General features: G+C 37.6%; 1 protein-coding gene across 1 annotated transcript in view; it reads right to left on the reverse strand.

Moving 5' to 3' along the window:
• Nucleotides 1-14,215, reverse strand: part of LOC104618496 (RNA binding protein fox-1 homolog 1) — a gene marked incomplete at its 3' end in the record, with an annotated part of 47,609 nt that overhangs the window by 8,292 nt on the left and 25,102 nt on the right. Inside the window, exon 2 of the mRNA XM_010284107.1 lies at nucleotides 282-425. Within this exon, the coding sequence (XP_010282409.1) occupies nucleotides 282-425 (144 nt within the window). The remainder of the gene's footprint in view (nucleotides 1-281; nucleotides 426-14,215) is intronic.

Genomic DNA, 14,215 nt, shown 5'->3' on the forward strand with positions numbered 1-14,215 from the left:
TTCAGTATTTTAAGCTAATGTAGGTAGCTTTTTTTGAATGTAACACAAAACAGCACAATACATAGAATACACACATCTGTATGTGTTCTACTCACACAGTAGAATTTCTTTTCCCAATTGTGACTGGCAAATCAGATGTTTGGTTATAAACAAATGAAACGAGAATCTTTACTGAAAATGGTTAAACAGCCTAACCCAGAGATACTGCTCTCATGGTTGCCTATAATGTAAAATACCTATTGCAAGGCAAATATAAAAAAGCATAAAGTATGAGTACTTACACCAAACATTTGTCTAAGATCTGGATCCCGGAATCTGAATGGTATATTTGAGACGTGAAGCCGTTTTGGCTGTGATTTGTTTTCTGTGTTTTCAGAAGATTGTGTCTGTTGCTGGCCATCGGTCTGTGCTGCATCATCTGTCTGCTAAAAGGGTAAAGCAAAACAAAGTAAAGCACACTGTTAAGTATTTCTGCCAAAATTAATAGAAAGTGGTGGCCTTAAATTATCAAAAAAAAAAATTACTAAAAAAAGGAGTTAAATCTGCTCAAAGGTACTGAAGAATACCAGAAGTTGAAATACATGAAAATCAAATCTGTTTTTCTACCTGTCTCAACAGTACACGTTTCCAGTGATATTTTTAATACGTATTTGTAATAAACTGGAGAGTAGAAAGAAGATTATTATTTGTTGATTTTCTTAGCTATTTTAAAATAATGAATAAATATGTCTCCCTGTATTGTAAGACTGTTGAAACTCCTTTAACCTCATCAGTGTTTGTCAATGGAAGAAACTGAATCTCCATGTCCAAATAACAGCCTACTTGCTGAAGCAAGTTATACACTTTCAAGTAAGATTAGTAATTTCATTCAGAGGCCACTGGGACTTCTAGACAGGAGGTAGGTAACACATCACATCCTAGTTGCCCTTTCATAAGCAGTGCTAATGGGCACTAGAGGGTCATTTTGTCTAGATAAATAGCCCCCATTATGGAAAAAGCCTTGAGTTGTGAAAGGGAACAGAAGTACAAGCAGTGGTGAAGGTTGCCTGACATAACAGTGAGACCCGGAAACAAAGTTTTACAGATTTTCTTTCTTGCCAAAATAAAATATCATGCTGGTACTTACAGGGACACTGTTCCCCACTTTTAAAATGCTGTTTTATAATTGAAGGACATTGCTGTGTATTACAGTTTAACAAACAAATGCAATTATAAACCCCTACAGAGATTAGGAAAAAACATAATGCCCTTCATCCAAGAAGTAAAACTAACCAATGCTGGTCTATCAGTATATGATAGAAATTTCGGGGCTGTGTTCTTTAATGATATCATACAGTGCCTAATCAGTCACTGCGTGTACAGCACACATTCACTAGAAAAAGATTTTGCATACTTATGTAAAAACAGCATAGTTACTTTCTTTTGCACTGGTAGAGGGGATTTGGAAAAGAGGAGAAAAAATAGTTGAATTGAACTACAAGGATCATCTTACAAGTGTTACTCTATTTTCTCTGTCCTCCTTCGTCCTTCTGAGCATATTCATCTACCAAATATTCATTTTGCTCTTGTGTTCTAACACTACAGTTCAACTTGACTTTCTGACTTTTTTCATTTGAAAAAAAAAAATAAATCTTCCATTTCCTGCTAGTATCAAACTTCTTTTAAGAGACAACAGTTCTAAGCAAAATAAAAAATGGTTAAATATAATAAACCTTACCCCACAGTTTTAGTACCAATAAGCCTGCTAAGGAGGAAGCAAAAGAACGCAAACAGAATACATAATTTACATCAGCAATAACTACATATAAATTTAATGCTAGCAACTTAAATGCAACATCATTTTCCCCAGTAAACGTAAATGTTCTGAAATTCTAAGTACAAACATCCACAATTACCTGTTTGCCTATACTTCGGTGCTAAGAACACTTTACAAATAAAGGTCCTTATCATTTCTGCAGAAGCATCAGTTCATCAGCAGTGTATGTTTTGTGGGATACGATGATAACTTCTACATAAATACAAACTTGTGTTCCCTAAAGGATTTTCAAGTGATCCAAACAAGGAACTGGGAACAGTTCAAGTGTCAACCTAAAACTGAGTCAGTGCCACCACGTCTCTTCATCTGCTGCACTCTGAACTCACAGACAGGGTCCCAAGAACTAAACAGTTTATCTTTACAAATTTCTAGTGATTTAAATACTAGACATGGTATATAGCTGTTAAGAGACAAAAACATGTTCCATGCTAAACAAAAATTCAAAATTTAGATTTTAGACAACTGTTCCATCCATGAACACCACAGAGATTACTTTCCAGCTTCAGGCCTTAAAAGGGGAGAAATATGAAGGAAATCTGGTATATGAGAGCAGCTGGGGGACGAGGGACTGGAAACCCTTGAAATACATCACTCCGGAAGAATTTAAGGTCAATCAGATTAATCTGAAGAGAATTAAAGAATTCTGAAGGTGCTGCTCAGCTTCAGGAACACAGCGTGCCCCAGGAAGAAACTGTACAATCAGCATATCGTAACAACGCAAATCGGAAAAAGTAATTTCCGTTCGTTGTATTAATATAAATAATGAGACACAAGGACTAGGAGGGTTGAACCGTGCACTATTAGCATACCAAAACATTGGGAGCAACTTCCCTACCAAGCTGAACAGATATATTGCCAACAAAAAGCCAGTGAGGTTTCTGAAGATGATGCTGAAATGAAGGAGCTATAAATTATGGTTGAAGTGGGTAAATCCAGGTACTGCTATTTTCTGGGTATTTCTTTTTGATTTTACCACTTCTGTTCACAGAAGCCTGAAACCTCCTGTTTCAGCGAAGAATGACTCAGAGTTTGGGCAATGAGGACTGAAAACCAGAAACCAGGAAGTCACAATCATCGAAGAATCATACCTGTAAACGCCCTTGCAGAAGTCTGTGGCAGAATTAACAGACCTAAACCACTTAAAACGTACTGGAAGGCTCCACAGTGTAACAGTGCCTTTACAAAGTGAATTACCATCCAGGAATCTACGGATGAGCCCAGCAGATCTGGAGAAGGAGAACTGCAAATTGACACACATACAAAAATTTCCAAGGGAGGCGGCGTGGCGGCCTAAGGCCGACTCGTGCGGACGTGTTGTCCCAAACGCCACTCGTGGAACACGCGTGTTCACCCACCTCCTGCTTCAGAAAGCTCTTCCCGCCGCCGACACGACGCCCCGATGCCCGCCGCGAGCGATAGGCGGGGACAGAGGCGCGTGCTACCCAGAGCACCTTGCGATCGTCGCATGGGTACTGAGGAACGTGTGAGACGTGCCGTTTCCCCGGGCAACCTGAGTAAAAAAGGCGGGTCTGAAAGGTATAAAAGGCGGTGCGCACGGCGCGGGGGCCGAACCCTCCCTCACCGAGACAAGGTGGCAGGGCGCCCTGTGAGACGTCGCTCGGCTCCACGGTGGTGACTATCCTTTGCTTAAGGCCTGTCTTTTTCCTTTCTACTGCTCTCTCGCTCCTGTCTTCGTCGATGAACCTTGGAGCCTTCCCAACCGACCTATAACCTCGTTTGTGTTTTGATCTCGACCGGGGTGATCGTGTCGAACTCTAAGGGTCCGGGCTCTTCCGGATCCTTGTACACAGTAACGGGAGAGAGGATAGGCTGTGTTTCCCAAAATCCCAGAGAGGAAAGTTTCAAAGCCATGTGGACTCAAAAGAGCTAGGATACAATTTACCTTAAACATAAATAATATATTTCAAGAGAATGTTTTTATTGCTAGAGGATCTAAAGACCGGTGTTTGATATTTCTTTAAAAATTAATTGAACTTGGTATATGGCATTAGCCTTGCTCCATCCTTGCAGTCTAGTATGCAATCAGTACAAGTCCTGATCTGTTCGGGGTTTGGTCTCTTTAAATACCCTCTCCTGACTCAAACGAGCAAATCGGTATAAAAAAATAAGTAAATAAACACCCTAAGCCTTATCATTAAATTACATAGAAAGGAGTATAGTCTGTTTTAACATGACCTAATTTTTTGAATATGAAGCTGTATCTGAGTTACCTTCACATATCAAAAAGTCACTAACTTTGTAAAGAGATCACAATTCATAAACCAACTACTCGACACACTTTACCATTGTCACTATCTGCTGTCTGGTGGTCCTTGCTTTTCCTTGTGTGTGTATTGGGTATTTTCCTGTAGAAGATGTCAATGTAAATTCATATATAGCTTCCAATCCGTTATAATCTTGTTTATGGCACTGCTCTCTAACCAGTGATTTTCCATGCTGTATTTGTGCAGCTTGTTGCTGTGTAAACACCTTGCATTTGATGTTTTTTAATAGCATCTTATTTTTCCAAATGATACCTACAATTTATCAAGATTATTTTGAATTCTAATGCTGTCCTGCAATGTACTTGCTGTCCTTCCCAGCTTGGTATTGTTGCACATTTAATTAATGAAAGTACTGAAAAATACTGAGTCACCACAAATCCCTACAGAACTCCTTTTAAGAAATCTTCTCATTTTGATAGTGAGCTATGGAAACACGGTTTATAGTTTTACACCCAGCCTATTGTAGTTGCATGTTTACCACATTTCCCAGCTTGCTTGAAAGCATGTCTTGTATCAGAGTGTCAAAGCCTTATGAATAGTGAAGTAAAATGTTCAAAGCTTTTCCTTTGTCCACAAGGCCACTCTAGAAGTAAAAGACACTATCTTTTTGACAAATCCTTGCCAGTGGCTATTCTTCTTGTACTTTCAGGTGTTAAAAATGCATTGTGCATTTACCTGTTCCAGTATTTTCTAGGACTGAAAGTCTGACAGCCTATATAACCAAGACTTCTCTCTCCTTCCTTTTTAAAAACTGGTATTATGTCTACTCTACTCCACTTCTCCAGTACTTCTAGTCATTCTCCACAAGGTAACAGAGACAGACACTAATGGCTCCAAAATGTTATTAGTTTAATCTTTAAGTACCTTGGAACAGAGCTAATTAGAAACAGTTAACTGAAAAAAAAACCCACCACACCTAAACTGAATATTCTTTAATTTGTTTCCTCCCTCTTGGAGACTGACCACTTTTTCTGACAGCTGGGAAATTATTATAATAATGACCCAGCTGAAGCTGACTTCTAGAGTGAGGAATCATGCAAAGAAGAAAGGTTCTCTAACCCATCTTTCGGAGATTGAATTTCATATTCACTCTCAAAGATTCCCTCTAGCCTGGCATTAACTATCAGTTTCTCCATCCTGGCTTGAATCCCCTCTAAAAGAACCTGTCTCCTGGTTGTCTTTTGTACATTCAGTCACAGGACTTGTCACTAGCTCATTCCAATAGCCATTTCAATTGACAGTCTGGCTGCAGGAAGCATCAAATCGCCTGAAATCCCTATTATTCATGCCTTTAGCAATGTTGCCTACTAAACTTCTTATCCACTGAATCTTACAAAGCTGGATTGTCTATGGTAATTTTCAGAATGAAGAGGTCCTTTTTTCATCTAATAGTTATTCAGAGGCCTTCAAGGACCTTGTGACCTTGCATAAGGCACCCCCTTAAATTACAAGGGAACTGTCCTTCATAATCAAGATTTAAAACTTTATTTTCAACAGCATATAGTTTTTGCAGGTATGAATTTTCAACACAATTTTGAAATTTTTTATGGCACTTTATGCCCTTCTATTGTGACATAACAGCACCGAGTACAGTGTGGTCACAATGTACACAGCAGGTGGGGACACAGTTGGTACAAAGTTTAATACAGGGCAGCAGTAAATACCCCAAAACAGACTGCTTCCACTTGCAAAGCCGGAGGTATGAGGAATTTCTATGAGACTGTAAAGTTGCTAAACATTTCTAGAACCCTACATGATGCTTCATAACTGGTAAAGCTATTTAAAAAAAAAAAACAAACCAAACCAACAAAAACCCACAGCATGTGACAGTTCAGATAATTTTAAAAGAAGCTGTTTTTCTAAACAGGTAGATCAAGAAGTAAAGCTACAAATGCACTGGGAGCTGAAAGCACTGGTAATACAGACCCTTAGTGCTGTAAGAAATCAATGGTAAATGCACGTTCTCAGCACCCTCAAAAATTACCACAGATTAGCTTTTTTCCTATGCACGTCAGTCAGCACTGTATCAGGTTAGTTTGTAGCTCTGATGTTATTTGTCATCTTCACTGAAAGGTCATTTCCACTGATTTGGTGCATGACTTTTTTTTTCTGTTTCCACTGAGGACATATTTCTAATTTAAAAAACCTAATAAACAGTTACATGTTTTAGCAGATTATTGATGAGTATTGCCTGGAGGGAACCACAGGATGAAAACTTTTGGCGTCCTATTGACTGTAAGATGACAGACACTGCTACAAAGTCTTATTTATGTAAAAACCAGTTGCTATGGATATTTATTAATACACAATTGCACAAAATTGCAAGTTTCTAGCAGCATTTTATAAATGTTAAGTTGCTGAAACTTGAATCCTTTACAACTGTTGATTGCATTTTCAGGAACTTCATACAGAATTGAGATGCTCAATTTTCCATAATAATTTCTTAATCAATAAATAAAAGCTAAGCAATTTTAATCTTTGTGAAATTTAATTTAGGTATGGACAACCTTCAGCGAAAATCATATGAGGCAGGCCTGCACCTCTATGCAGAAATATGTCTTCATATGTCAATTTTAATTCATCATTTCAGAGAATATATATTCCTCTCTTATCTTAAGACCCTGTGTCATGCTACTATGATTCATTGACAGTTCTCTTTATAGTTCACTTTTCTCTTGACTTTCGTCCAGTCTTATTCAATACATATCTCTAATAAAAATGTGTTATGTCATCATCTCATAAATATTGAAGAGAAACACAAAAAATGAGGAACTATATCTAACCCCTTAGAGAAACAAACATCATGAAACTGACTTCTTGAGCTAGCCAATTTAAATGAAATGGGTATGTTCATAATAGTGCCTAAGTATAGAATCATATTAATATTTATACTGAAATTATCAAATCAGCTACCAGAAGTGTGTGGAGGTATAAATGATAATAACAAAGATTTTAAGAAAAGTAGTATTAAAATCACATGCCCTTGTATACGATGTTTCATTACAGCATCTGAAGTAATTCTCTGCGAGTTCAAAATATACTCGGTAAAATTGACACAGAAAAGAAAATCTTCAATAGCCTGCATTCGAAAACATTGTTACTGAAGCTAATGCAAGTCACAGCTGATACAGAACTTTTCTTGGAGTCTCAGCTGTCTTCAGTATTTATCCATATTTTACAGGAATTTGATCTTACTGATGTGCTCTTCTCTTTCTCTCTTTCAGTACACTACCACCTAGGGTTGTCATACTCCTTGCTGGCCAAATCACACATACTGCTTTTGGTTCCCATACCACCACATATTTGCAAGTCAAAAATATTAAAGAATCTTAATATATGATAGTCTTAAAACTTACAATGAAAGTTATAAATACAGAACTAGAAGACCAAATTCTCACTTACACAGAAATAAATTGAGATGAACTCCGTTTACTCCAGCGAGCTACTAAAGGCTTAGGTGTTGGAAAAAATTAAAATTGAGACCATTCTTACAGGTAAGCAAACCCAAATCAAAGAGGGTGTTTCAGAAAGTTACTTTATATTTCATAGAAGATACTTTCAGTATAAATATATGGCATACTTTTTAACAGAATCCATCATCAGGACAGTTGAAATAAAATCCAATTTTTTTTAAAGGAATTCTTTATCTTTACCAAATTACTATTTTTTCATCTCCTTAATTCAGTTCCAGAAACAGAAATCTTTCTTAAAAGACTTCACACTGAAGTCAAGTTCTTAAAATCAAACACTATTTATTTTGGCCAGCCTAATTTTTCCACAACTGTCACTCTTACCGATTCTTCCATTTTCACTGAGAGGAGGTTAAATGCAATGAAAAATGAGGAGTTCCAGTTATGCTGCAAGTTTTTGTAAGTTCAGGGGTTGAAAAAAGTTCCTTCCAACAGCTGGCAGCATGCATGCATGAGTCTTAATAAAATTTTTTTGGCACTCATTATGCAAATGCAGGTAGCAGCTTGCGCTGTACTCCTGAAGCACCTGTTGAGCATATCTAGTCACTTAAGAGCTGCAGCTCCTTTTGGGGCAAGTGAACCACGAAGAGTCTTAGATCATTCCGTCTCCCAACCAAAGAACACATGTTCTTCAGCCAGTGTGCTGTCTCTGGATTAACCTGCACTACAAATTTCTGATATCAGAAGAAACTACTATAACTTACTGCAAAAGTAGTATTTAACTGAAAAGCACCATTTTCTTAAACATGTCAGCAAATAAACTTTTCAGTTTCACTCTCTAGCTTTTTCCCCAAGAATTTAAAAAAATCTATAGAAGTGAAGAAAACTGCTAAACATGATGGTCTTTTTGGATAAAATAAAATTTCCTATTTGGAGAAAATACTATGTCCCCCCATCTTTTTTTAAGACCTCCTAATTCAAATTTGCAATATATTTCACCCAGAAATACATTCGGGGGGGGACGACAGACCACTATGCTTTAAAACCTTCATCCAGTTCTAATACAATCCCATTTCCCAGGTTACTCCTGACTGGACACGAGTGTCATCTCACATTCTTAGCACTTGTGGCAACAGCACTTCATGCAATAAAACTGAATGTTCAGTGTACCTGCAGTCAGAGGGGGTCTTGTGCACAGCATTGGGGCAGAAAAAACAGTTCCATTCTCCTTTCCAGCAAATACAAATTTTCTGAGTCCCTTTTCATCCGTTACACTTACCCTCTTTTTCATTGACTAATGGCTTTCATTTTCTACAGAACAATGGTGGTATAGACAAAACCTTTCACCCTCAAACCCTGTTTTAAATGTAATGAAATGCTGTCACAGAATAGCTGTTTGCATGCCACTACAAAAAGAATGCTGTCCTCAATCTCAGCTTTTAAAGAGTAAATGGAACATAAACAGTAGGAATGCCTAAAATTGGACTAAACTATTACCTCTTCCTGGACAAACTGAAAGTATGTTGTATTAGAAGAGCTTGAAAAAGCTTTACCAAGTCTTCATCACTCTTACATAATCTGTAAACAACTACAAATTGGCTGCATATTTTTTAAACCCACACCAAGTCTAAAGGAAGAACAGCCTAATTCTGGTAGGAATAACCTGTAATATATTTACAGGAGGAAAAGAAAGAGAAGAAAAGCAACAGGTTATTTTTTAAAATATACTCAATGGCAAACTTGGAAACTCAGTGTGGTAGTCATGTATATATACTTACATAAAGGTAAAAGTCTTTAGAGTTTTAAATTTTAAAAAAGCGCTTATTAAATAATAATAAAAAAAAAAAGCTCAAAACAGAGCCTGTTTTTTCCTGCTGCACCAATCAAGTTATTTCTCAGAAAGAGCTTGTAAATGTCTTCTAGGCATTATTTGATTAAGTTGACAGTATTATGTGAGCAATGGTGGAGTACCCACTGTGCTGTACTTTTGACCAAATTGATTTGTGTAATGAACACTTGCTCTGTCTCTTCTCTAGCCTGAATAGGGCTCTTGATTTAACCAGTGGTGCTGGAAGCCAAGTGAATTTACAGCCCCCACAGTCATTCTCTCTCAATCTGGAGAGAATAGTAGCAGCAGTACACGAGCAAGCATAATTCAATACATTGTGCTATAAGCGCAGAAAATAATATCAGAGAGCTCTGCAATATACCTGTTTGATTTGATTTGTAAACCTGATAAAAAAGCAATCGAGAAAAGTTCAGCAGAAAAAAATATATATGCGTCCTGAGCAAAAATGTAACCATAGTGAATGTGTATGAAGAACTCAAAAAATGATGCATAGTAAATCAACTTCATACTTTCCTTAGATAATATTGCACATTTTCCATTTAAAAAGGGTCTAGATGCTGAAAAGTTACCTTTCAGTTAAAAAGTGAGCAAAGAGAATAATTTAGAACTGAGTTTGGGACTTTCTGAAAATACTGTTTCCCAAATACACTCTGAACAGTGTACTGACAAATGTGATGGGCTTGTATCTTTCCTGTTTTCTTAAGTAGATTGACTGATTAATTATCATATTGGCTTTTATAAATTCATATTCTGAAAAGTCCCAGCCCTGCAATGTGCTTCCCAGAAGCATAACAACATAGAGGGAAAGGACTTATCTACACAGATACGTTTACACAAAGGTGTACACATAAAAAAATTGTATCACACTGCTTTTTTGCAACTGTGATAAACATTACCAGAAGTATCAGCGACTTTCCTTGTCAATTGCATTTATGTTATTCTTTCCTCACGAGTAAAGATCAATAGTAAAGTCTCATTGCTTTCAGGATATTACGAGGTTGTTTTTTCAAATTAGTTCTAAAAATAAAAATATTTTAAGTATCTCACACTGCAAAGCATGCAGTTCATGCCACATCAGATTATCCCCTTAAGAATCCATGTCTGAAGACAATGTGCACTGCTCTTTGTGCTGATACAGTGTAAAGTGCACACAGATGTTGGACTTGCCATTATGCACAAAGAAATATAACAGTATAATCATGACTGCATTTGATAACGGTGCTTTCCAGTGTAACTGTGAATATTTCGTACTCTAGGAATGCTTGGTTTCAGAGATACTGAGGCTTAAATGTTGCAGGGGAAACCCTGACCTCCTTGTTTTCAGTGGCAAAATTCCCCTTTATTTCAGCTGGGTCTGAACTTCACACCAATATTAAATCCATTTGACAACATAATTTCACCGTTTCCATTAATTTCACTCAATTTCCCAGATTACAAAAGATGTAGTGTTCCTGCTCTCATGTTCTTAACAAAAACATTTTACTATCCAAAGCACCAAATGAAAACAAAGCAAAGCAATTACTTTGTCACCAATACCCTGTGACGGTTCTGAAAAGAACAGTCAACTCCCTGCTTTGCGTGGCTGTCTTCTCCCGTCTCTAAAGCACTGAGCTATCACACTGGCCACTGGCCAGTCCAGTAGTGCGTAACACCAGTCCTCCCATTTCACTACTGGCAAAAGTATGCTAGATACTCACTTGTGCCTGTTACTAACAATATACATCTTTTGAAGTTGAGGTGAAATGTGAGCCACGCACACTTAGCTTGTGAGCTGTATGGTGGTTCAGTGACCCAAGTGATCAAGCTACACAGACTAGCAAGCCTGATTGTTTTGCATGGGCAGAATAGATTTATTCATAGCATTGTGCTTTGCAAGAAAGCGATTACTTCATGTAGAATGGCATTTAGAAATACAGGCAAGAAAACGTGGCCGCTATTCTGTATGAGCTAGTCCAAAATTCGAACAATCTAATGAAAGTATTTGCCTTAAGTAAGTTTTGTATCGGCCAAGGAAGTTCACCTTTGTTTTCTCTCAGACACAGGGGACCAGAATAGCCCCTACACAATTCAGGTTCCACGTCTCGTACTACATTCAATATAAGTGCATGTGGTCTGAGCAGTAACGGAGTCTGACAACAAAGCTTTATTGAGACAATAAGAAAGATGCTTAAGGACACACCGATACAGCAACTCACCCAATCACCGAGAGCAAACACCGGACCATAAGCGATGCCATGGCTCCATTTGGCTGCCAGGGACACATCTGGCAGCAACAGCCAATCGTGCAAATGCCTTTTGAAGGTGGGAAAGAGGCATGCCACCCCTCAACTCCACCAGCAGCAGTGTGATTTGAGAGAATTGTACCTCGCATGAGTAACGCAGGCAGCATCCTGCCTACACTGCAGATGTCGGTCAGAGGCAGGGGGGCGGCAGTCGTCCACACTGCCAGTATTGGTCCAGGGGCAGAGTGTCAGGAGGCAGGGTGTCAGTGCACCTGTTTTTAAGTGAGAAGAGGCAACCACCTCCCCTCTGGAATATTTTAAGTTAGATGTCCTTGATCAGTCAGATGAATAAAATTTACTACCAGGAAGACAATGTAAGGTGTTTGATTCTGACTGGGATATTTGTTTTAGATATACTGCAACACACAAGCATACCTCAATAGAATCCCTTAATCCAATTTACAGGGAAATGAAAAAGAACCTGAATAATTTTGTGCTTTGATTCAGCAGTTTCTATGTTTCCTGCTATTGAACATGCTTTGGGGCTTCAGCCTACTGGGTATTGTTCCAGGTTGAGGACTTTAAAGCAGTACTGATTATTTCTTTTGTTTCTAGATGGATGCATTCTGGATGCTGATACCACAGGCTACAAGTACTGCTATTATTGTGATAGCTTATGCATAGAAAGCTAGCAGCCTAAATAAGAGATCATTAATTTTGAGGACAGATAGGAGCAAGAAGATAGGTTTCTTAAGCTTCTGGTACTGCAGGGCAACCAAAGAGTTATTAATTACTTGGCTACCTTAATTATTTCCCCAATCTATCTTCCTTTAACAATATGGAATATAGCCTTTACATAGTGCTTTACGTCATCGTTGCTGGCTCATCATTTTTCTTCTAAAATAGTCAGCAGGATATCAGGTAATAGCGTATCAATCATGTCTGGAGTAGAATCACCAGAAACCGTGAATGTTTTGGATTCTGAACATGTTGTCTCCAAACCTGGGCAAAATTTGCTGGATAAGGAGCGGGAATGATTTTTTAAAAGTGTAATTATGATAGGTTTTAATAGAGTTTTGAATAACTAAGCAGTTGCTAAGTTCAGTTAAGGACATCCAATTGACATTAGCATATCAATAACTTGAAAAGGGAGAAGGAAATATAGTAGGTTGTCTTAATGCATTATTTACTGTTTGCATCGATTCAATAACTATTTCTGACTGCCTACTGATCCCATCCATGAATATCACAACAATTAACAAAACCGTTCTCTAATCAGCTGCATCCTGCCTCCATTAGCCAAGAAGGAAATGCATACACTCTATGCACATTTTTAGAAGTTCATTCTACATCTAGAAAAAATAAATTATTGTGGTATTTCCACAGGATAATTTAAAAATAAGTCCCCTGGGTTTATCCTTAAAAAAAAAATTAAGCAGACACACTAGGAAACATTTTATTGGAGAAAGGACAAGAGCATTAATTTAATCCAAATGAAGTATCTTAAGCAGTGATACACAAACACACAAAAAATCTATTAATGTTGTTATTCCTCTTTCATCTATTAGTCAGAAAACTATTATTTCTGATGCAAAGGACTTCCAATAGCAGCAGTGAAGTGTTTAAAAATAACTTACTTTGAATACTTGAAAGACTCACGTAAAATCGACAGGCAACAAATGAAAACATAACAAAAAAATACCATGAAAATAAATGTAGAAGTCTTGATTAGAGTTTATTAAAGGTTTTTTATCATTTGAATGGGAGCTCTAGCTTCACACTGCACAAGCTTGTTTGATAAATCCATCAAAGTATTACAACAACAAAAAGCTATCAGTATCCTCACCACTAAAAAATTACTTGCTCATGTCAATTTTGCCCACAAATTACTCTTAACACATTTACATCCCAAATTCATCTCTGTTATTTCTCTCATGATGGAGCTTGCTTCCTCTTATGTGCCTAAAGAAACATAATGCTAAGGGTGCAGTTTCATGATATACTAAAGTCTCAAGGACACACCTGACAAAAAGTCCTGCCTTTCGTGCCATCTTGGGACTCAGGTTCCTTCCACTCTGCCTTGTGTTTACTCCAGTGCTTCTGGAGACGCCTATTGGTTCAGACCCATTAATCCAACCAGGAACTTAGACTTCATAAAATGAGTTTGTGAGCTGATCCAATTCACAACTGAAGAAAGGGACATAAATATGTAGATGATGTCGGGTAAGAGAAAGGTGGAGGACAGGCTTATTCCTTTCTATGGCAGCACAGCCTTAGGTCACCTTCAGCCAGTTTAGAAACTGCCGCTTACCCTGTCCACAAAGATGTACTTCAGGGATTATGGAGTTATAAAGATAAATTATATAAAACAGAAGTTGAAATGCTTCCTCTGGAAGTATTAATGGGGAATGGATATTATGTGTTCTAAATATCCCAAAATACAGATCTGCCATCTAAAAATGTGTACCAATAAGTAACAAAGTCTAAGTGAAGAGGCGTAAAATACACGAAGAAATACAGAAATGTTTTGTAAAGCTTACAGGTAAATATGCCTGATAGTTATGAAAGTTCTAAACCACCTTCTTCTAAGTTACATTTTGAAAAGCAATCACATACTGGCAATAAATCAGGAC

The sequence above is a fragment of the Phaethon lepturus genome, unplaced genomic scaffold (genome assembly GCF_000687285.1).
Source record: "Phaethon lepturus isolate BGI_N335 unplaced genomic scaffold, ASM68728v1 scaffold18983, whole genome shotgun sequence".
NCBI classification, from domain to species: Eukaryota; Metazoa; Chordata; class Aves; order Phaethontiformes; family Phaethontidae; genus Phaethon; species Phaethon lepturus.